Below are 22,881 nucleotides of genomic sequence, written 5' to 3' on the forward strand. Positions count from 1 at the left end.
TGGATATCTCTTTTTACATCTCAAGCAAGAGACGTGGACTACCTTTCTGAACGGGCCATTTCTAGATAATAAGGGATGATATTGTTTGGGATAAAAACTTCGAGAGAGTAACAAACTCTTTAAACATATGAATGCTACTGCTCTAGATTCTATAATGTATTGTAACTCAGCTTACCAGTGATGTAATCCTATCCATTGTTAACATTCACTGAAGTAAGACATTATATTTTCTTAACAGTTGCTGCGGTTGATCAGACACTATTTTCTTGCGTAACAAACATTTCACAGCCTGAAAAGGCAAGTTATGTCAATATAAGTACTCTCTAATTAAAACCTTTATGCAATATATATCTGGCACTACTGATTATGACTTACTTTTAGAGAACAATGGTTGGATTTTTTCATGTTTCTACTTCGACAACGGCATAAGCTACAGCACGAGACTTTCACTTCTTTTCCTGTTCAGCCAAACAGACACAAAACTCACACTTCATCCTATTTCACGTGTTAAAAATATGATTGTACTAGCAGTTTCCCGCTGGCTCCGCCCGCAATGTACAAAGTATGGTGTTGTTCGTTACGATCCTCACGGATGTATTTGCAAAGTTTTGAGTTAATCAAATAAAGCACATGATCTGCTGTGGTAATAGAATGTAATATTATGTCAACAAAACACTTGAAAATACATCACACAAAGAAATTGAATTAAACGTTCCTTGGAACAACACTACGCGCTGAACTGTTAAAAAGTCCTTCAAAGATCTTCGTCATGGAGACAAATGTACTCATAACTTTTCTCAGAATATACCAATTTAAGTAGTTATTATGTCAAAAGAAAGCGCTTTTTAGACCAAAACAAACTGCGTATCTCAATTAGAATGAAAGATATGATTGCTACAATGAGAAAAATGTTGAAGAAATGAGACGTCAAATTGAATGTGCACTCATAACTTCCCTCAGAATAAACCAATTTGAATAGTTAAGAGCTGAAATGAAAGAGCTTGATCCACTGAGTGTTCTTAGGCCAAAACGAACTCCGTACCTCGATTAGAACCAAAGATATGATTGCTTCAAGAGACAAAAAATTGAAAATATCAAATAATTGAGGAAGGTGGAAGCTAAGTGACTTATAGCACCTGATAACAAATCTGTGCATGAATACCTTTCAGTTAAAAAAATAATTAAGGAAATCGACCAGACAGAATGGCCGGACTGACTGACTTTAGTTTTCATAATTTTTTTTAATATATAGATTTCGCTATGCCAGGGACTACTGCTTGTTTACGTCCTGTGCTTTGACTCTGTCAACAGGTACAACAGCGAGCTAAATCTGAGACTGCTTAGTCCTTGGTAATACAGTGGCTCCTTTCACTCTAACATCGCTAACCCCTGAACATTTTTTTTTTGTTTGCTATTGGCTTTACGTCGCAACGACACAGATAGGTCTTACGGCGACGATGGGACAGGAAAGGGCTAGGACTGGGAAGGAAGCGACCGTGGCCTTAATTAAGGTACAGCCCCAGCATTTGCCTGGTGTGAAAATGGGAAACCAAGGAAAACCATCCGCAGGGCTGCCGGCAGTGGGGTTCGAACCCACTGTCTCCCGAATACTGGATACTGGCCGCACTTAAACCCCTAAACAATCAATACACATTCCATACTGAATTTGTCGCATTATTTTACACTCGTAGCACTCACAAATTCTTCTCCAAAAGCAATCTTGTTCTGTCAGTACGCGAGATCAATGTGAAGACTGTACTTGGTCCACGTGCAACACTGATATGCCCACTTCTCGCCCTGCTGTCATCTGCACACTGCAGTAAACAGATATAAAAATAGCGCCGCTTCGCTCACATGCAATAGTATCTTGAACATATCGATCAGAATAATACTTCGTGAAGTGAATCTACAAAGGAGTTGACAATTACGTTTTTTTGCCCCTTGGAACCATCACCATCATAGAATCCACGAATTCATGCTTCTGGAGCACAGTGTTACAAATAAAACACTGTTTCATCGTTATAATGTAATTCAGGATGACCCAATTAGTACATGCACACATACACAATTTCATTTAATCATGAATGACCACGCGTTCTAAACTGCTGTCTATTTAGGAGTCTCTTGTGCTCACACAGTAGGCAGTCCGGGTCGCTGGTATTACTTAGGACATGAGAGAATCCTAATTGACAGGTCTCATTTCACTTCGTTTCGTACACTCAGCCCTTTTACAGAGCAGCTGCACGCAGACAGGTTCGAACATACAGTCTGTTAACAATCACGACGACTGTTCCTCGGCTCAACTCCAGATGAGTCCGGTAACCAACACAATCAACTCAATTAATACACAGTTAACGTAACGATTTCACACACTGAACTACTCAACAGGGACAACTAAACAGCGGTCACATAACAGTAACAACTCAACAGTGATAACCAGCACTACTCATCACAACAACGGCAATAATATTAACACTGTTTCAACTCTACTCACCCCGACTCCACGTCGACACACACTCTCTCTCTCTCTCTCTCTCTCTCTCACTCTACTTCACTCCGTACTCCAACATGATGTTACTCTTGACACGGACTCCGGTGGAATACCTACCACACCAACATCTCCGACGACTACTGCTGTCCAACCCCCGGTCACTCGTCTGTTCGCGGCGAGTCTGTTTTGTATCCGCGGTGATGAAGTTCCAGACTTGTCAGGGTGCGGCCGGAATGAGAACATTCTGGGGTTACACCTTCCATAAGATGTACGAGAACAACAGAGGGGACAGACCATCAATATGCCCTCTGGGTGGGAGCTCCCAGCTGACTCGCTAGTTAATTCCAGGAAATACCGAAGGAGGCTACAGACAGAAGAGTGGTACGAAACAATAGCAAATAAAGTAATCATCGCCAAGGCTATTAACAAACGATTTTGGTCGATTTTGTGCATCAGACGGATTCAGCAATCGCTTACTCTACACAAGGGGTGACCTGATAGGAGAGTGGCGTAATCATAGGCTTCTTACGAAGTTGTTTGCAGTTTGAGTCCCGAGTTGCATGTGGGATTTTTGAAAGGAAACATCATGACATTGTGAGTCGGATTCCGGGTAAAACTGGAGGTCACGTAGCAAGAATCACGATATTAACGGTCATGTACAACTAGAAGATCGGACGAGAACCGGTGTATTCAATATGGTATGGCCGTTGGCGAAAAATATCAAGCCGAGATTTACCAGGGTTCGAACCAGAGCCTTTCGGGTGGGAAGCCAGCAGCTAAGACACTGAGCTAATCAGGCCGATGACCTTCGATGTTAGGCCCCTTAAAACAACAAGCATCATTATCAACAACTACAAGCTTGCTTATGTTACTCTGATCATAGTCGAGGTACAGTCTAAGAGTGTGTAAATGCGAGAGACTCGTGTAAACATATTTATTCGTACAATTCAGAATCCCTCTCAGGAGTGACTGTTGTCTGGAGTTTGAAGTGGGAAAAACCAGAGGAAAAGACGTAGGATGACCGAAATAGTGATTTCAACTCACTGGCAATCTGATAGGCATTCTCCAGAGCGCGTTTTATGACTTTCGAAGAATGGAACAGGTGTTATTCATCTACAAAAGTAGGTTTCTGAGGCCATGCACGAACTGATGCGGTGGTCAAGGTCACCTTCTGACGAGATGTGTTCGACCACTGCACGACAAGGCTCCCCACACCGTAGGTTGAAACTCATGTCCGGGTAGAGGTGAGAGGGAATCCGTAACCTACATTTAGTAGCCAATTTGTAATGATTCGGAAAGAGTCCCAATTCCAACTACAGGATGTATGTAAATGCCTATTGCACACTTTGAAGACCTGTGGGGTGGACCGAGCAGACAACGTTTTGAATAAGAACTCCTGTCCGGAAATGTACCGTTTCACCGCTACAAGCAAAACACCTATACGTCGTCCGGCTCCATGACTAAATGGTTAGCGTGCTGGCCTTTGGTCACAGGGGTCCCGAGTTAGATTCCCGGCAGGGTCGAGAATTTTAACCATCATTGGTTAATTTCGCTGACACGGGGCTTGTCTTCATCGTCATTTCATCCTCATCACGACGCGCAGGTCGCCTACGGGAGTCAAATGGAAAGACCTGCACCTGGCGAGCCGAACATGTCCTCGGACACTCCCGGCACTAAAAGCCATAAGCAATTTCATTACATATGCGTCAATGAGCGGGGCAGAGTACGCACATTGTTGTTGCAGTGCTTCTGCGTTCCACTTTCAAGAAGAATCGGATTTACGAGACCCCGATTAGGTAAGAAAGATTTGCTCGGGTTATGGTAGCAGCAGATGTTTAACTAGCAGGTGTCTGTGGGCGAGTGTTCCAGAACGTGATATGGAGGTACAATATTTGTATCGAAGTTGGTGGTTGCCACGTCGAGCCATTCTTGTAAGTGGACGTAGAAACACAACAACATATGTTATCCGCTCATTCACGCAGCAGACACAGGATATAATCGCGTGGTGTTCCAGAAGGTGATACGCAGGTACAACTACGGAAAACGGTACGGTACGCTTCCGGACATAACGACTTTAATATCCATGTCTGTATCAAGATACGCCGGCTTAATGTTTCAGCTTATGAAAACTGATGCTACAAGTCACTACATATTTTATCTTATTGTCAAAGTTCTACAGAGGAACAACATTTTACGTTCCGTGGTTAACGACGCCACACTTGAGACTCAAAACTTTAAAAAGTGATCCTAGACCCATTAAAATATTTGTTAATATTTTTCACCTTTGTTTTACAACTTGACTACCAAGTTTTTAAATTGTAAATAATTGAGGAATGATTTTCTCTTTAAGCACCATCACATTTTGCATTTTATCTTATCATTGTTATATGATTATTAAGGGCCCATAGTTTGTACTTCAACATGTGTATATCTTTGTTCATTTGTCCTATTTTGGCTGATGATGGTGTCCAAGACATCGAAACAGGTACCAAATAAATAATGTTATGATTTTGAATTAGCAACATACTTTGTATTGAAAAAGGTGGATCAATTGTACTCTTCTTTATTGTATGTTAATGTTAGTGAGACGTTAAACCACTAGCAAAATAAAAAAAAAGAAAAGGATTTAGATACACCTTGTATGGCTCGAATATGCGCTGCTTCAGTAAGTTACAACAGTCCACCTGCAATGGTCCCACGAAGCAGTCCTGAATCTGGTCTTCGCAGTTATCTCCTTTGTTTTTGTGGTAGGCCATTTGATTATTGTTTTAACTCCTTTAAACCCAATTCTAGTGTGCTTTACAAAAAAATTATTCCAATACAGTTATCTATATACATGATAATTCAGCTAAGTTGTCCACTTGAAATAACTCGTGAACCTTTATCACATTCTATTTTCACTTTTCGTAATGGTACCAATGGGCTTATAATTGAACTCATAATACCTTTCCAGGTGTATTTTTTTAAAAAATGGAACTACACTGTTTTCTACACCTAGCCTTAAACTTACAAACACTTCAAATTCAGCACCGTGATTATTTTGAAAATTGGACAAATTCTTCTCGAGGAGCAATGTATCAAAACGTGATTAATTTGTCAGCCGATGGCTGTTGTGTTCGAGTCTCGCTACATATGAAACATGAGCTTGCTGTTGATATACTGTACATTATTTCTTCACATTCTTCTGACAGCTACGTATTCGCTCTACTGTGCGCATAAATACTGTAACAGGAATGCCCGTACTTTAGCTTTATCGGAAAGCAAGGGCTGACGCCAGGGCGTGTACGGTCCAAGCTAGGAATCACAGAGAGAAGGGTATTTGAATAAGTTATTTTGAAATTTCTTTGTTTATTCAAGTTAGACAAGAAATATATCGTCTTTTACAGATGTGAAGGATGGATTTGAGAAAGCCCAAACAATGGTTGGAAGTGACGCTGTCTCTCGGCATCGGCGTAGAGGATATCCCGCGTAGCCGGACTCCTTCCCCCTCACCATGGATCTCCTCTCAGTACCATGACACCACGTTATCTTGTACTTGTACTTTCCGTGAACACAACTACCGTCGGCAGTCTGCCGAACAGAGTAACGATCTCTGACCGACATCTTCCACAGCTGGCCCGCACACCGTGGTAGTTGGGAATACACAGATACTGATTCAAGTTAGGACCTAGGGGGATATTTTCATTCCCCTTCGGGAAGGGGCGGGCCACCTAGAGGGTGACGCCCTCTCTCTGGCCAGGAGAGGTGACGGGGTTGTAAAGAAGTGATTGAATAAGGAGATGGGTAAAGGAGGATTCATATTAAGGAGGTGCGTAGACGTGACCTCTTGGCTAAGGGAGTGTAGTTTGTTCTGTGTTTTTATTTGTTAAGAGGTACAATATAATTACATATACAGGTACATATATAATTACAGTTTTAGATACATGTTTATGGATGAGGTGGTACAATTCGTGATGATTAGTATGACATGACTAAGTATCAAGACCTAATTTTGCTACGCTGGGTCGTATGGGTCGCTTTAATTTATTCAAATACAGCATCTTATCAATCCGTTCAGATATTATATGGCAGTTACCTACTCCAGCCGCCGACATGCATCCCCATACCATAATGGAAACTTCTCCATATTTTACGGTTGGTTGCAGACTTTGATTTTCGAGCTCGGCATTCTTCTTTCTCCATATACGTCGCTTTCCAGAACAATCATATAAAAAGAATTTGCTCTTCTCAGTAAACATCACGTGTTTCCAAAACACCAGAGCCTTCTTAACGTACTCTTTGGCGAATGCCAGCCTCTTCTTACGGTTCACCTCACTCATCCAGGGGCTTCTTCTGTCTTTTACGGCCCTGCAAAGCAGCTCTGTAACACACACCATACGATGTTTGTGCTGATGTTCTTCCCAGTGAAGGTTTGTACATCTCTTCGAAGCACAGGTCCAGACACATGGGAATTTTGCTAGACGGTCGGCCACCCAGTTCTTGTTCTGTTGAGTACAATTACACTGGTCTTGTATCGCTGAATGATACTTGCGACTGTATTTCGTGGTACTCCTATTTTCTCAGCAATTACTCTCTTATAATCAATGCAATGTATTCTTGGTGCTCAATATATGAAAAGGGCAGACGGACGAATACTTAAGCGAGCGGCTGTATGTAATTAATGCCCCTTTGGTGAACGTATTGTATTTTATTGAATCAATATCTCAACGAACTATTATTACCGCACTTAAGTTGGTAAACTGTCAACCTTTACCTCTCTGTCGAAATTCGCTCAGAGAGCATTAAAAAACTTACCACTTAACAGCTTTTTTAAAAAGTGATATATTGTAATCCCCCACCACTATATCCGACAAAACCGGGTACTTTTTGTTGCCTGTACATTTTTTTCCCCTCCACTTCTAATTCACATTTGCCGCTACTGTCTTACCGTAGTGCGTTAACGACTGCTGACGATATTTTTACAGCAGCCGGAACATATATTTTCACGTGGAATCCGAACCATCCCGTTATCTCGTCTAGTAACTCGTATAAAGGCCTGTTCCTATTACCGCTTGAAGTCTGCGAGGATGGTAGGCATGATATGAGCAATACAGCATTCGCTCTGCGCAACCTCCTTCCAAACATCAAGGTCATCTTGGATTACTGGGGCGGGGTTAGGCCAGTTCTCTCTTATGCCGCGATGAGGTTATGTTATTAACGGGTTTACCAGAAAGACTGGTCCTTTACCTTCTGGAAACAATTCCCAGCGCTATTTGTTGTATATGTGTTATGCGTCGATCTAGAAATTGAATCTCAGTGATGTCTGTCTATAAGCCAGATATTATGCATCCTTTCGTTTCGTGACCAGTACCCTAACTGGTCTGCCTGCTGTCATTTCTTGATGGATACAGTACTTTTGCATCCATCTCTTGGCACAGGCCAGAGTAAAGTGTAGCTTCCATGGAAGTCCCAGTCAACATCCATGGCTGTGACAATATGGAAGTTGCTGGGGTATGGGTAGTGCTGAGTAATGACATTCAGAGCATGACTAGTGTATCTGGGTGTTATGAAAGGTGCTGCTCACAGGGTCAGTCGTGCTGGAATAGTACTTTCTGACCCAGTGAGGAAAGCAATGGCAAACTACCTCACTCCTCATCTTGCCTAGTGCGCCTCATTTTGCTGCTGCCATTGGTTTTTGGGGTTTCGTTATACGGTAACCTCATAACCTTTGGTGGTGCTATCTGAGGATCCAACCATCCTCTGGGCTGATGACCTAACAGACAGACAGGCCCTAACTGGTGGGGTCCCTAATGTGACGGATTCCTCGATTTTAGCTTGCGGTCAAATTTTGTGCGGTCGAGAGTAGGCTACATATGACAGCTTTTTACTATTTTCAAATTAAAGCTTATAAAACGAGCGTTCACTCGAAGCTAGGTATGAAGGCAGTTACTCTGTTTGAATGTGTCAGACACAGTTCATGCGCGGTGGAACGAAGTTTTCTATTGTGTTCTGAAAAGCTAAAAATAACAGCCGAGGAGCTTCATCGCTCTGACCACGCGTGCCTCGCAACATGCAAGGTCATGGATAGAGCCCTGCACGGATATACAAAATATTATCCACATCCGCTCCGCACTTCTTTCATCCGCGAATATTGTAAATATTTAACTACAGTATATTACACCCAAGGTACTGAAAAGGACCTGATACCTGGCACCAGAACCCCTTACAGTCAAAGGTTTATGAGGGATTTACTCTTGCGACAACTACCGAAGTATTGACCTTCGTTCCAATAACTGCGGGAAGGAGCCAGATAAGCTTAGGTCACATTTACTGCTTTATGTTGTCAAGGCTCTATATATCACCATTCTCCCATACCAATGTCAAGGGTGGCCCAACAACAAGTAAAAATAAGAGCATATCTGAGTGAAAATCAATAAACTTCATTATTTAGAAATTATCCGCAATGCCATGCAGTTCGCATCCGCCAAGACACTAACTTAGCGGATATCCGAATCCGTGCAGTGCTTTAGTCATGGACACAGAGGTATAATTTACCCGCTTGCCGAGCGCATTCGTCAGTCTGGCAATCTTTTTAGTGTCTGTTCTTTTCTTAGTGTGTAGTCAAATACTAAATGAATGTACCACAGTACAGAGCCGAACCTGCTCCTCAGTACTAGTCACCAAGAAGCCCCACACTAGCATCATTAGGCGGCCAGCAAGCCTTTAGACTGCGCGGCGATTGCATGGGAGGCACGGCTCCTCAGGCCTGTAGCACCATGGATGTTTCCTTAACCCAGTATATTTCCAGTCATCGGCCTAACTGAAACATGTTCAATTGATTTCTAACCTGAAATACACGGTAATATGAACTTCTGCAACTTCATAATTAGGGCCCCTTGTAAGGCATAATCCTACCCTGTTTGTTCTATCATGACGTCCGATCTTTATTTACCCGTCATGCGCACTCAGTCTGCTGGCTTAAAGGAATGTTCTAATAATTTCCTCAAGAGGATCACATCTCATTTCCTACATCCGGAATAAGGCAATGGGACAATTAATTTTTTGTCTCATGTTCTTTCCTCTGCGCGAATATGCCCAAAATTAGGTATTTTACCGTAATGTTGCATTCGAATATACTGTATTAAATTCTGTGCCATTCATCTCAATATGAATTAATTAAAGGGTGATTCTTTTATTTTCAGAGTATTCTCATGTTAGTGACGATGGTGGCGTTCGCAGGGGCCCAGTACCATGGAGGACCTCCTGTCTACGAGCAACAACAGCAGCAGCCACAGTACGAAGTCGAACAGTATCAAGAACCACAAGAGTACCAACAACCAAGGCCTCGATCATTCCAGCAACCACGTGCCTACCAACCGCCTGAACAATCTCTGCCGATTCCAGCTATCTTAATGCACAAGCAAGCACTATCTACCGACGGTGCCTTCAACTACGCCTTCTCCGCCGACAATGGCCTCAAGCAAGGTGAAACAATAGCTCCCGATGGAAGTAGGCAGGGACAGTATTCTTATGTTGACCCAACAGGGAATACCATCAAAGTGAGATATGTAGCTGACAAGAACGGTTTCCGAGTTATCGAAGGAGATCATCTTCCTCAACCTCCAAGCGTGCCGGCACCTGCTGCCCCTCAGTATTCAGCCCCCCGCCCAGCTCCGGCATACAGACCACCCCAACAAACTTACAGCCCACCGCCACAAGCATACAGCCCTCCTCCCCAACAGGCTTATAGCGCACCTCCGTCTCCACCACCTCAAGCCTACAACCCTCCTCCCCAAGCTTACAACCCACCCCCTCCTCCACCACCACCACAGTACAGAGCCGAACCTGCTCCTCAATATCAGTCACCAAGAAGCCCCACACTAACATCATTAGGCGGCCAGCAAGGACCTCAGGTGTTCCAATCTACAGCACCAGCCACCTTCCCACAAGCCCAGCCACAGCGTTACAATGCCGGCCCAAGACAAGCAGAGAAGGAGCCACATTCTTTCGGTGGTGGTTATGCTTTTGAATTTGGTGGATAAAGTGTATGCAACACTCCACTGTTTTTCGTATTAAAAAAACATTAAAAGAAAAAAACAACACTGAAAAATATCCCGAAGCGTTGTGGTTGTGTAATGGACAGGCATTTGCCAAGAAATACAAACAAGGAAAAAACCCACACTGAATACCATCATTAACAATAAACAGGGCGAATCATCCATTGCTGTACCCGGTTAACAGGAGCAATTTTTGTTATTGCAAACTAGTATATTTTGTAAATAAATGTTCGTCGCCCACTTCTAAGTTATAGCTCCACAATTTGACAGGTGATATTGTAGAATTTGCAAAATCATTATTAAAAAGTTTTGAAAAATCTTGCAGTTAAGAAAGGGAGGAAACATATGTGCTAAACTTTTACAATAAAATATCACAAATAAGTTAAGGATGTTCTGTACTAAAGTTTCCATTACCGTATGGTATTTTCGAAAGTCTAGATATGAAAAAGTGAACTACTCAGAACAAAGTAGAATAATAAGCACCATGCACTGTAACAACGAAACAGCGCTTTGCGATTGAGACAGCAGAATTAAAGTAATAATATTACATACAGAAGGTAGTTACGTAATCTCAATCAGAATTGACATTCTACCTACTATTCTGCATAATGTAATATAAGTTACTAGCAATGCTACTGTAATAGGTAAATGCAACAAGTTAGTTACAAATACATATTAACTGCTAAACACATATACTTTGATCCCACACTTTCCCAGTAATTCAACAAGTCTCAGCACAAATTCAATCCAGGAACTTCTCGAAATCATATATGCCCTGAATTTCCCTCTCAGTAACAATATACAAATGTGTGTGAGTACAAATGGTTGTAATATAGTTATTATGGAATAAAACTGTCTTTGGTAACTGAATTAAAAAATGCAATTATGTTATTATTGAATGGAAGGATGGCTGTAAAATAAAAAATATTAAAATAAGTGTTACATAAGAAAACCAAAATACTGACCATTCTTACAGACTAGGGTTTACTATATATCCTCCTTTCCCCGCTGAAAAAGCGTCTGGGCAGATTTTTGTGAAAATGATGAAATATATTTTCAATAGAGCAAGAAAAAAATTTATAGTCCCGTCGTAAGATTGATTGCACTGATCTTGGCGTTTGCTTAATGACCACTTTCGGCCGTTTAAATGTATGAACCTCAAGTTCTGACTATGGAACTGAGTCGGCTATGCGGCACTAGGTATGAAGCTGTGAGCTTGCGTTTGAGGTTGTTTCGAACTAGGGATGGAAATTCTAGGTCGAATCGGGCAGTAATCATCTCTAGAATCTTCTAACTCCCTCTTGAGTCAAAGGGAATATGTTGCGCTCTCTGCGAATCATATTTCTCTTTCATAGCGCGCTAAAAACCTAACTACATTTACTGTGATGTTAAGCGCTAGAAAATCTCCCCGACAATTTGCACATTAATACAAATAAAGTGTTCATATTCCTTCGAATCATACCGCCTTGCTTCTTTTGTAAAACAGATTTATCTTAAAATTATGACTAAAAGGAACATAACTTTGTTTAAACAAACGTAGCCTGCAATTAAGGTCGAAATATATGGCTCTTCAAATGGCGACATGACCGGCGTACTTTTGCAACTAATGCACTATAAAGATGTAGCACAGTTTTAATTTCTGGCACTTACATGAAATACTCCAAGTCCACAACTTTCTCTTGTTAGCACAAAAGAGCCCTAAATCAACGAGTTTTCAGCAGAAGGGCGCAGACCTTCGTCAGACTGAAGTATAGATAGTGATGGCTTGGTGATGGGCAACGCTCTCGCTCGATACTGACATCACGGATCTCGAGATCGATTCTACTGTGTTGCAATCTGTACCACGTCCCAGTAACTACGAGTGTAAACTTTATAGTATACCATAAGCAGTTATTGCGTGAAATAACGTTTTCATAGGTCCGGCCCCACGGTGTAGGCGGCAACGCGTCCGCCTGTCAACCGGCGGCACCGGTTTCTATTCCCGGTTGGGCCAGGGGTTTTTAATTGTAAATGATTAATATCCCTGGCCTGGGGACTGGGTGTTTGTGTCGTCCTTAACGTTCCTCTCTTCACATTCAACACTTTCGCGATTCCAATTACACGCAGATTCATATCATATGGTGCAAGTAGGGTCAAAAGACCGCTATGGATCGACGCCCCGAACAAATAGCATAAAAAAAAGTTTTCGTATAGAAACGTGTGAGCCGATAAATTTTGTCAAAAGCCTGGAAAAGTACCGTACCGTACTACATGTTCAGCAATGGCCCCCTTAATGAAACTGAAAACACAATGACAATATCTTCAACTATTCACGACTTAATTGAGGTGGACATCTTAGCTGAATAATACTGTATAATTTGTGAATAACTGCAGATAGGATGTACAACTACCCGGATACTAGAGGCGCGCATTATTCGAACTTCGGACGGGGTAAGATGTGCATGGCTGCATATGCAACCACCATTACTTATGAGTGGAACGTGTAATCTAAAATACCCAATTTGCTCCAATTCTTTCGACAGGGCAACGCTCTCGAGACCGATTCTTCTGTGCTGCGAGCTGTGCGACGTCCCAGTAACTACGAGCGTAAGCTTGATAGTATATCATTATCAGTTCTCATTTGGAAACGTGTGCCGCTAAATTTTGTCAAAAGCCTGGAAAAGTACTGCATGAACCATGAGCCCCTTAATACAATTAACGAAAGTGAAAACAGAATGTCAGTATATTAAAATGTTCAAGAGTTATTTCAGGTGGACATCTTAGCTGAATAACCCTTACGTTATAATTTAATAACTGTAGTTGGACGTACACTAGACTGGATACCTCGCAATTGTTGTCGGCAGGGTAGCTTCTTGTGGTGCAGGCCAAGCCGGTGTTCCGAGAGAAAAAATGGCAGGCATTCGATATTTCGAAAAATGAAGGTGTCGGGCAAAGTAAGACGACGATTCCCCTTCATAGATATTATACGCTTTTAAGCAGTAGCGGCGATTGGGATTTAGAAGTGATGGGGCAAAAAACTGCACAGACAACAAGAAGTACCCGGGATTGTGGGATATTGGGGGGTGTACATAAAAGTGAAAAAAAAAAAAAAAAACAAACTCTACAAAATGGTAAGCTTTTGAAGCTCTCTGAGCAAATTTTGACAGACAGTTAACAGTTTACGAACTTAAGTGCGGTAATAAGAGTTTTTTTGAGATTTTGATTCAATACTATACAAGAAAACTTTCATCAAAGGAACAATATTACACTTGCATTACAATTTAATGGAAGTAAGGCGTGATAAAAGTTATAATCATTTATTAATTGAGTACATACTAAGAAACTAACATACACTAAAGAGACTGTCAGACCGACGAATGCTCACGGCAAGCGGGTGAATCATACCTCAGTGTCTATAACTTTGGCAAATAAAAGACTGCTACCCTTCCTCACAGCACATGCAAAGTCTTCACTACTTCCTGTGGCGCTATTCTTTTTGATATTTGGTTGGGCTCAGTATTTAACTAATACTGAGTTCCAATACTGTATGAATGAAACACTTCACAACACTCAGAACCACTTATTTATGACTAATAAACACTTTATCTCATAGATTTTAATGCTGGTATAACACTGTAAACTTCTTGTTTATTACCAAGTAGGGATCGTACTTTGGTATGTGGAAGTAACGGAACTATTCAGAAAGTACTTTAGGACAGTGATCACTAGTAGGAGTGAAAATCTACATCATGTGGGTACAAGGGGAATAGCCCTAGGAGTAAGCACGTGGACACAAGGTACTATATGTTCACGCCGAAGTGACCCATCTTGGCGTCTTGCTACTTTGACATACTAGAACGGGTCTACAATTGGGATCTTTGGCGCTATACAAATAGGTTAGCCGCGACAAACGACATTTTTGTGCGAATTTCCGCCAAAACGTTTGTAATAATTTAAGAAAATACAGTAAGAGCTGAAAAAAACAGGGCTTGAATAAATTGCTTTTGAAAAATAATTAACAGTTGCAGCCGGCTAAAATGGAATACAAATGCAATGTTTTCTCCACAAAGTGCCTCCCTCCTATCGCCGCTATTGTTTTTTTTTTTTTTTTTTTTGTAAGTGCCGGATCATCCCAGGAGTATTTCTGCTGACGTATTTTACTCCTTTTGAATAAACACACAGCTGGCTGTGCTATGTGGCATCTCTTCAAAATAACGTACACCCATGACTTACCTGTACGTTGCCTTTCGGACATGGTCTTAAAGTTGTCGCTGGCCTTCTGGCCCCAACGTGGCAGGTTCGATCCTGGCTCAGTCCGGTGGTATTTGAAGGTGCTCAAATACGTCAGCCTCGTGTCGGTAGATTTACTGGCACGTAAAAGAACTCCTGCGGGACTAAATTCCGGCACCTCGGCGTCTCCGAAAACCGTAAAAGAGTAGTTAGTGGGACGTAAAACAAATAACATTATTATTATTTAAAGTTGTCGCGTACAATTAGACACAATTACGCATTGCACCGTCATATACCGAAGCACATAATTATGACGCGAATACTCTATGACAATGTAAGGAATTATTTCCTTCGTCACCAAAATATCGGTAAACACAGTGGTCATATGATATTGAATGTGGGGTCTGATAACGATGTACACCTACCTGTCGAAAGAACTGGAGGCATTTTAGATTACACGTTCCACTCGTGCGTAATGGTGGCTCCATATGCAGCGAGGCGCATCTCATCCCGTCTCGAGTATCCTATCTAGTTATTCAGAAATTATGCAGGCTTATTCAGCTAAAATGGCCACTCCAAATATGTCGTGAACAGTTTAAGATACTGACATTCGTTTTTCACTTTCGTTAATGGTATTAAGAGGTTCAGAGTTGAACATGCAGTACTTTTCCAAGCTTTTGAGAAAATGTATTGGCTCACATGTTTTCACATGAGAACGTTATTTCACGCAATAACTGCCAATGATAAACTATCAAGTTTACAGCCGTAGTTACTGGTACGTCGCACAGCTTGCACTACAGGAGGATCGGTCTCGAGATCTGTGACGTCATTCTCGAGAGCCTCGTGTGAGAGCGTTGCCCATCACTAATTCTCTCATTACATGGAGCGCAAGTATGCGAATGAATAGGCTAAGTACAGAAACTGACGGGTACTGTAGGTACACTTACCTGGATACTAGAGGCGTGCATATTCGAACTCGAGACGAGGCAAGATGCGCCTTGCTGCATATGCAACCACCATTACGCACGAGTGTAATCTAAAATGCTTGAGTATGCTCCAATTCTTTCGACAGGTAGGTGTACATCGTTATCAGACCCCACATTCAATATCATATGACCACTGTTTGTGTTTACCGATATTTTGGTGACTAAAGAAATAATTCCTTACAATGTTATATAGTATTCGCGTCATAATTAGGTATTTCGGTATATGGCGGTGCAATGTGTAATTGTGTCCAGTTATACGCGACAACTTGAAGCCTATGTCCGAAACGCGAAGTAAGTCGTGGATGTCAGTTATTTTGAAGAGAGGTCACATAACACAGCCCGCACACTATCGCTGAAGAGGAATAATCACTTAACACCTCCGGGCCGGTCTGCATCACAAGAAGCTATAGCTGAGACGGACTATGCGTACCCAGCGGCATTCAAAGAGTTCGGCAAACGTTTGATCTCCCTGGGCACTCACTTGCCTAGTAGGGGGTGATTTATGACGGCAGTGGGCTTTAAAACGGAAGTTCGCATTCCCCTTCAGAAATCCTCACAGCTCCGTTGCCAATGCACCTCTTGTTAAATAGATGTCAGTCTCTCTTTTCAGCTCAGACAATTGACACTTGCTTTGTTCGCTGTTTGAAAGTTTTGGATTATTTCTTTGCTTCGTTAATTAATATTTGTGAAGTGTGTTGTTTTTCACTTCGCTTTACGCAGTAATGTGGAGGCCGTGGGAACCACACCTGGAAATTATCGCATCAGAAAATCCTGAATTAAATCTGCCAGTGCAGGCAAATGATCAACCGAGCACCGGTAACAGTGATATTCGACCAAGTAGTACTGGTTCCGTGTCCGCGAGTGATATTCAGTCGAGCAGCAGTGGTTCCGCGCCCGCGAGTGATACTCAGCCGGGTAGTAGTCGTTCCGCGGAGAAAAGAAAGGCGACTAAAACTTTAAGTAAGCAAAGTCAACGGCTGGTATGTAACGCATACGAATACGTTATGAAGAACAACGTTCGCAAGGGTTATATTTCTGAGACAGCTAAAATGTTGAAACTTAACAGGAAAACTTTAAGTAAAATAGTAAAGAGGGGACCTACAACGCCGAAAAAGTGTGGTAATAATAGGGTTATCTTTAATAAAATGGATGAATTTTGCTGTGACTTGGTGAGACGCGAAGTATATGCATTCTTTACTAAAGGTAAGTCACCAACCGTACAGGAACTGTTAAAACATTTGAAAAATATGTGTGGCTTTCTTTATGAAAAAACTACTCTACTACAGCTGTTGAAAAAACTTGGGTTGCGTTCCGAGGGATGCAGAGTTTTATATCTAGATGAAACTTGGTACGATACTCATGATATTGTGAAGAAAGGGTGGGATGATGGAACTTGTAATTGCATACTGAAAGCACCAACATCGCGAGGCAAGCGTATTATGGTATTGCATGCTGGAGGCAGTGAGGGCTGGGTTGAGAATTGCCTTTATTTATCGGCTAAAAACATTGGAGACTGCAAAGCTGATAGCCATGACGAAATGACAGCTCAAGTTTTCGAAAACTGGTTTAGGTCTCGTCTTCTAGGGAACCTACCACGTGACCGAAAATGTGTAATCGTGGACAACGCAAGCTATCATTGGCGGCAGCTGATTAGGTCTCCTTCCATGAACACTAATATTAAGGACATAAGTCAGTTTATGGAGTACAATAACATTCCCGTGCCAAAACCTGTACCCATCAAGGCAGTTATGTTGCAGGAAATGAAATCAGCCAATATCAGTAAAAGGTACGCTGTAGAGGAGATCGCAGCCTCACGTGGACACGAAGTTTAGGGACTCCCTCCATATCTGGTTTCAGCTGAAGACGTATATTAGGAAAAAATAATGTTACGCCAACTTTGAGTGCTACTGTGTGTCAACTTCTTCGTGAAGGAGCTGGAAGGATCGGTCTTGAGAGGTGGTCTGCTTGTGTTCGAAGCACCATTAAGACAGAAGTACATGAAACACGACACGGATAGCAACCAAGATAGATTTGTAATTCACCTAGCAGACAATGACGACGAATAGAGGTAAGGTAAATACTGCATTTGTTTTAAAAGTAGCTAAATTTGCTGGCTATTTTTTGTCCGAATTACATACTCCGATATTTATTATTATTAATCTGCTTACCCTCCAAGGTTGGTTTTTCCCTCTGACTCAGAGGGATCCTACCTCTACCGCCTCCAGGGCAGTGTCCTGGAGCGTGAGACATTTGGTCGGGGGATACTACCGGGGAGAATGACCAGTACCTCGCCCAGGCGGTCTCTCCTGTTATGCTGAACAAGGACCTTGGTGGGGGATGGGAAGATTCGAAAGGATAAGCAAGGACGGAAAGAAGTGGCCGTGGCCTTAAGTTAGGTACAATCCCGGCATTGGCCTGGAGGAGAAGAGTGAAAACACGGAAAACCACTTCTAGGATGGCTGAAGTGGGAATCGAACCCACCTCTACTCAGTTGACCTCCCGAGGCCGAGTGGACCCCGTTTCAGCCCTCGTACTACTTTTCAAATTTCGTGGCAGAGCCGCGAATCGAACCCGGGCCTACGGGGGTGGCAGCTAATCACACTAACCACAGAGGTGGACAATTATTATTATTCCAGTCCCTAGTTCGTGATTTTACTTTTCCTTTGCCAGGCGAGTTCGCCGTGCGGTTAGGGGCGCGTAGCTGTGTGCTTGCATCGGGGAGATAATGTCCACTGTCGGCAACTCTGAAGATGGTTCACCGTGGTTTCCCATTTTCACACCAGGTAAATGCTGGGGAAATACCTTAATTAAGGCCACGGGCACTTCCATCCCACTCCTAGCCCATAGTCGCCATAACACCTATATGTGTCGGTGCGACATAAAACAAATTGAAAAAAATTGTTACACTTTTCATTTCTTTACTGAAAGCGAGACACTGATATTAACAGCATAAAATTAATATTTTAATGGGCCTACTTTGGTATCAATTTAAGTTTAGTCTTTGTCGAGTTTATTTGCCAATGCCTTCTTCCTGTTTTTTCTTTCAACATCTGCGACCATCGCACGGGTTTAAGCACGAAACAAATTATTCTGCGATATTGGTTTGTGCTGTGGTTCATTATCAAGTTTTTATATTTTGACTTTTGAATAAATTAAATATAAACATGTTTAAATAATCGACGCAAAATATGACAACCTTGCTTTTGACAGAGCTCACTTGCCTTTTAAACGACACGCGCCTCTTGTGTCCAGAGGAAAGAAGACGACTGTCAACCCTCATTGTCACTAGGGCGGGCAGACTGACAACCCTCATTATTACCAGGGTGGGCCAAGTTTTGAGAACAGAAGATACCGCTTGGGTATGCGTTGAGCGTCAGGACTATACCCAGTCGACAACTGCGAGGTATCCAGGTAGGTGTACATCCTATATACAGTTATTAACAAATTACACGGGTTATTCAGCTAAGAAGTCCACCTGAAATCGCTCGTGAACAGTTTAAGATACTGACATTCTGTTTTCACTTTCGTTAATGGTATTAAGGAGCTCATAGTTAAACATGCAGTGCTTTCCTAGGCTTTTGACAAAATGTATTGGCATACACGTTTCCATATGCTAACTGGTGATATACTATCAAGCTTACACTCGTAGTTACTGGGACGTCACAAAGCTTGCAGCATAGGAGAATCGGTCTCGAGAACGATGCCCATCACCCCTCTCGAATGAATTGGAGCATACTCAGGCATTTTAGATTACACGTTCCACTCATGTGTAATGGTGGTTGCACATGTAGCAAAGCATAATATCTTTCCTCGTCTCCAATTCGAATAATGCATCCCTTTAGTATCCAAGTAGGTGTACATCCTATCTACAGTTATTCACAAATTATACAGGATTATTCAGCTAAGATGTCCACCTCAAATAAGTTGTGAATAATTTAAGATACATACTGTACTGACATTCAATTTTCACTTTCGTTAATGGTATTAGGGGGCTCACAGTTCAAAACGCAGTACTCTCCCAGGCTTTTAGTAACATTTATCGGCACACACAGTTCCATATAAGAACTGCTGAAAAGCTTACACTCGTAGTCAGTAGCGTAGCCAGGATCGGCCAATGGGGGGGTTACAGTTACAAAACTAAGATATAACATAATGAAAGTGCTTGTGCGTGTCTGGTACGCGCATGCATGACTGTCATAAGGATACTGATACAAGAGTGAATTACTGTATGTGATATTCAGATTGCAATACACTACAAAATTCTTACTTTAAAATACAGAACAAGAACAATATGATCGAGGTCAGCAGTTTTATCTCAAACGCTATGTTCAGTTTACAATCTAAAATCTAATTTTCGAGGCTTCCTACAAAATAAATTTAACACATCTGTTGGTTTTACAACTGTGTCTCTATGAATGTTCAAGGGAGCCAACCCGTTGAGTCGACTTTCACTTGTGGTATTTCTGAGGTAGGTTTTAAGGCGTCTTAATGTTGAAAATGATCTCTCACTGGCTGCAGTGGTGACAGGTAGGGTGGCAAACACTCTCAACAAGCAGTAGATTGCAGGGAGTTTATCTTGATCACATAAAAGAAGTTCATTGTTTACTGTCAGTTTCTATTTATTTTATTTTTGTGAAAGGTCAATGGGGGGGGGGGTTCTAACCCCCAGTAACCCCCCCCTGGCTACGCCCCTGCTCGTAGTTACTGCGACGACGCACAGCTCGCAATACAGGAGAATCGGTCTCGAGATTCTCGCGAGAGCGTTGCCCATCACTACTCACTGCTGTATACAATGCCAGAATGCTAATGATTTATAATTATGTTATACTGCGCCGGAACAGACCCCGGTAGAAATGAAACAAATGAACGCCCTAGCAGCTTTCTGACACGTATTGACGGCATGGAGAAGGCCCGTGGTTGGCTATTCGCATACACGGCACAAACATTAAGCTGAGGCTACCTGTAGGCCTACGACACGCTGCACAATGCGGGGACAACGCTCTCGAGACATCCCGCTCTAAATAGTGTCTGCGCTAGACTCGTCTCAGGCACTACAAGTAGGACGGATTCCGGTGGGTTGGTTAAATGAGACCACCTGCCAACTTTCTTTCAGCTTGGAAACGCCGTACGTCTACGTACGTTATTCGCTGCTAATAAGCAACAGTGGATGATAATTATGGAATTTGAAGCACAACGTGCACGAATAAATATGTACTTCCCATTAATATAATTTTGGGCAAGTCTCGGTAAACTCTTCGGTGTAATAATTGAGCGGGCGAGTTCTGTTAACACAGTCCTTCAATTGGTATTGAATGCACATCTCATGTGTTATCAAGATATTTCCATGGAAAAGACCTAACCGTGCTGCGACTCGACCTGATGACCCAAGAAATCACGTCGCAGTGTATGCACCGTATGACGTAAACGTGTTTGGCTCTCTCCCGTTACTCCGAGGGACAATCGTTTCCGATCAAAAATTCAAACCCCACCGTCAAGAGTCCTAAAGATTACTTTCCATAGTTTCCAATTTTCAGACCGAGCCGGCTGTTAAGGCCTATTACATCTCCTGAGTCACAGAATATGTAACCTTTCATCAAATGTACGAAGAGTACTGCATGTTACACTATGACAAGGCATTCACCGGCGGGAGTGGCGCCCTGCGGATATGGAGCCAACCTCTGCATTAGGGGGACGCCTGGGTTCGAACCCTATCGTCGACTGTCCTGAGAATGATTTCCTGAAGTTTCCCTACTTTCACTTCCCAGTTCTTATTCTTTCTATCTCCGTATTAAATTACATCCACTTCAAGTCTCAAGTCAAGATGGTAACCCGTCGTAAAAGCATGCCTTTTTATCAGCCACAATTCCAAAGACCTACTGAGAAAACTTAAATGAGAATATACGAAGTACTTAAGAATGGATGAAATCCGTTTGTTTCAAAACGATCACTTAATATTGCAAAACTTAAGTATTCACTAGAGGAACCCCATAAATGTGCAAGATCTTGCAAGAGTAACGCTAAGATTTTGCAGTTTAGTCATACCACGATGCACCACTTCAAAAAAAAAAAAAAAAAAAAATTCACAAACATGTGATCCATCTACAAATCAATGTTACATGGATACGCAATTGTAATATAGCACGTTTATTTTATACTATACTTACCGTTTTGCTGTTTACAACAGAAAGAAGCAAGTAAGTTATATTTCGTATACTTTAATCACATTTATGGTTTCAGCAACAATTTTGTATATCCAGTCTTTTGTAATCGTCGTGCTTTGAATTTTTTTTTCTTCCTTGTCAGAGATTTGATCAAAGACTATATTTGCAAAATACAGTATTATTAGTGTAACACTATACGCCTATTTTACATGTCACATGAAAAAAAAAAAAAAAGTACACAAGACTGGAAATCTACAAAACATTCCTGAAGCCATAAATGGAATACACAAACAAGAAATAAAACATGCTTGAGTTCTAAATTGTATAACAATTAAAGCATAATATAAACATAAAATTACCTTCCAAGCATTCAATGGGGGTTTTCAAGTTAATACTTTGTTTAGCAATACAAGCAACAAATATTTCATCATATATTCTAAAATAGCATATTATCTCATCTCTCTACCAATTCCTAACCCAAATAAATTCTTTAGTATATACTCAATCACCATTATTGCATTTACACTTGCAACCCAAACTGTTGTAGATCTATCATTTTAGAACTGTGACAGGATAAAAGCCTTAGCATAATCTTCTCTGTCATACATTTGATTATATTCTGCGACACAGAAATACGGGCATAAGATAGGCCTTTGGGCCACTGCCGCCTGTCCCAGCCTTAACCCTTTTGACATCTGTCACTGAAAACCTGCATATTGGTGTGATGTTAAACCATGAGCTAAAAGTACCTAGTGCAAAAAAAGAAAGGTTACAACAATGCTGTCACGCCAGATTTTTGGTACCGTATGGAAAACCAAGCTTCACGCACGAGGTGGTGACTACTGTTTTAGGAGGAAGTACAACTAGGCAAGAGGCTAAATGGTTCTGCTCAAAAAAGTGAAATCTTACCTGGTAATCTATACTTACGTGTAATGAAGTTTACAATATTACATAATCAAACCATGTTGCCTTATTTCCACCTACACCCAAAAGCAGGA

At 41.7% G+C, this 22,881-nt stretch overlaps 2 protein-coding genes across 4 annotated transcripts in view; one reads left to right on the forward strand and one right to left on the reverse strand.

The window, feature by feature from the left end:
* The window catches only part of LOC136857125 (uncharacterized), a 341,551-nt gene extending 330,146 nt beyond the window's left edge, over positions 1 to 11,405 (forward strand). For all 3 annotated transcript variants that reach the window (XM_068225068.1, XM_067135531.2, XM_067135530.2), the window contains one exon: positions 9,673 to 11,405. In XM_068225068.1, coding sequence (XP_068081169.1) covers positions 9,682 to 10,512 — 831 coding nt within the window. In that variant the 5' untranslated portion in view covers positions 9,673 to 9,681 and the 3' untranslated portion in view covers positions 10,513 to 11,405. The remainder of the gene's footprint in view (positions 1 to 9,672) is intronic.
* The window catches only part of LOC136857123 (microtubule-associated protein 9), a 275,941-nt gene that overhangs the window by 245,142 nt on the left and 7,918 nt on the right, over positions 1 to 22,881 (reverse strand). The gene's annotated exons all lie outside the window — the stretch shown is intronic.

The sequence above is a fragment of the Anabrus simplex genome, chromosome 1 (genome assembly GCF_040414725.1).
Source record: "Anabrus simplex isolate iqAnaSimp1 chromosome 1, ASM4041472v1, whole genome shotgun sequence".
Lineage (NCBI taxonomy): Eukaryota > Metazoa > Arthropoda > Insecta > Orthoptera > Tettigoniidae > Anabrus > Anabrus simplex.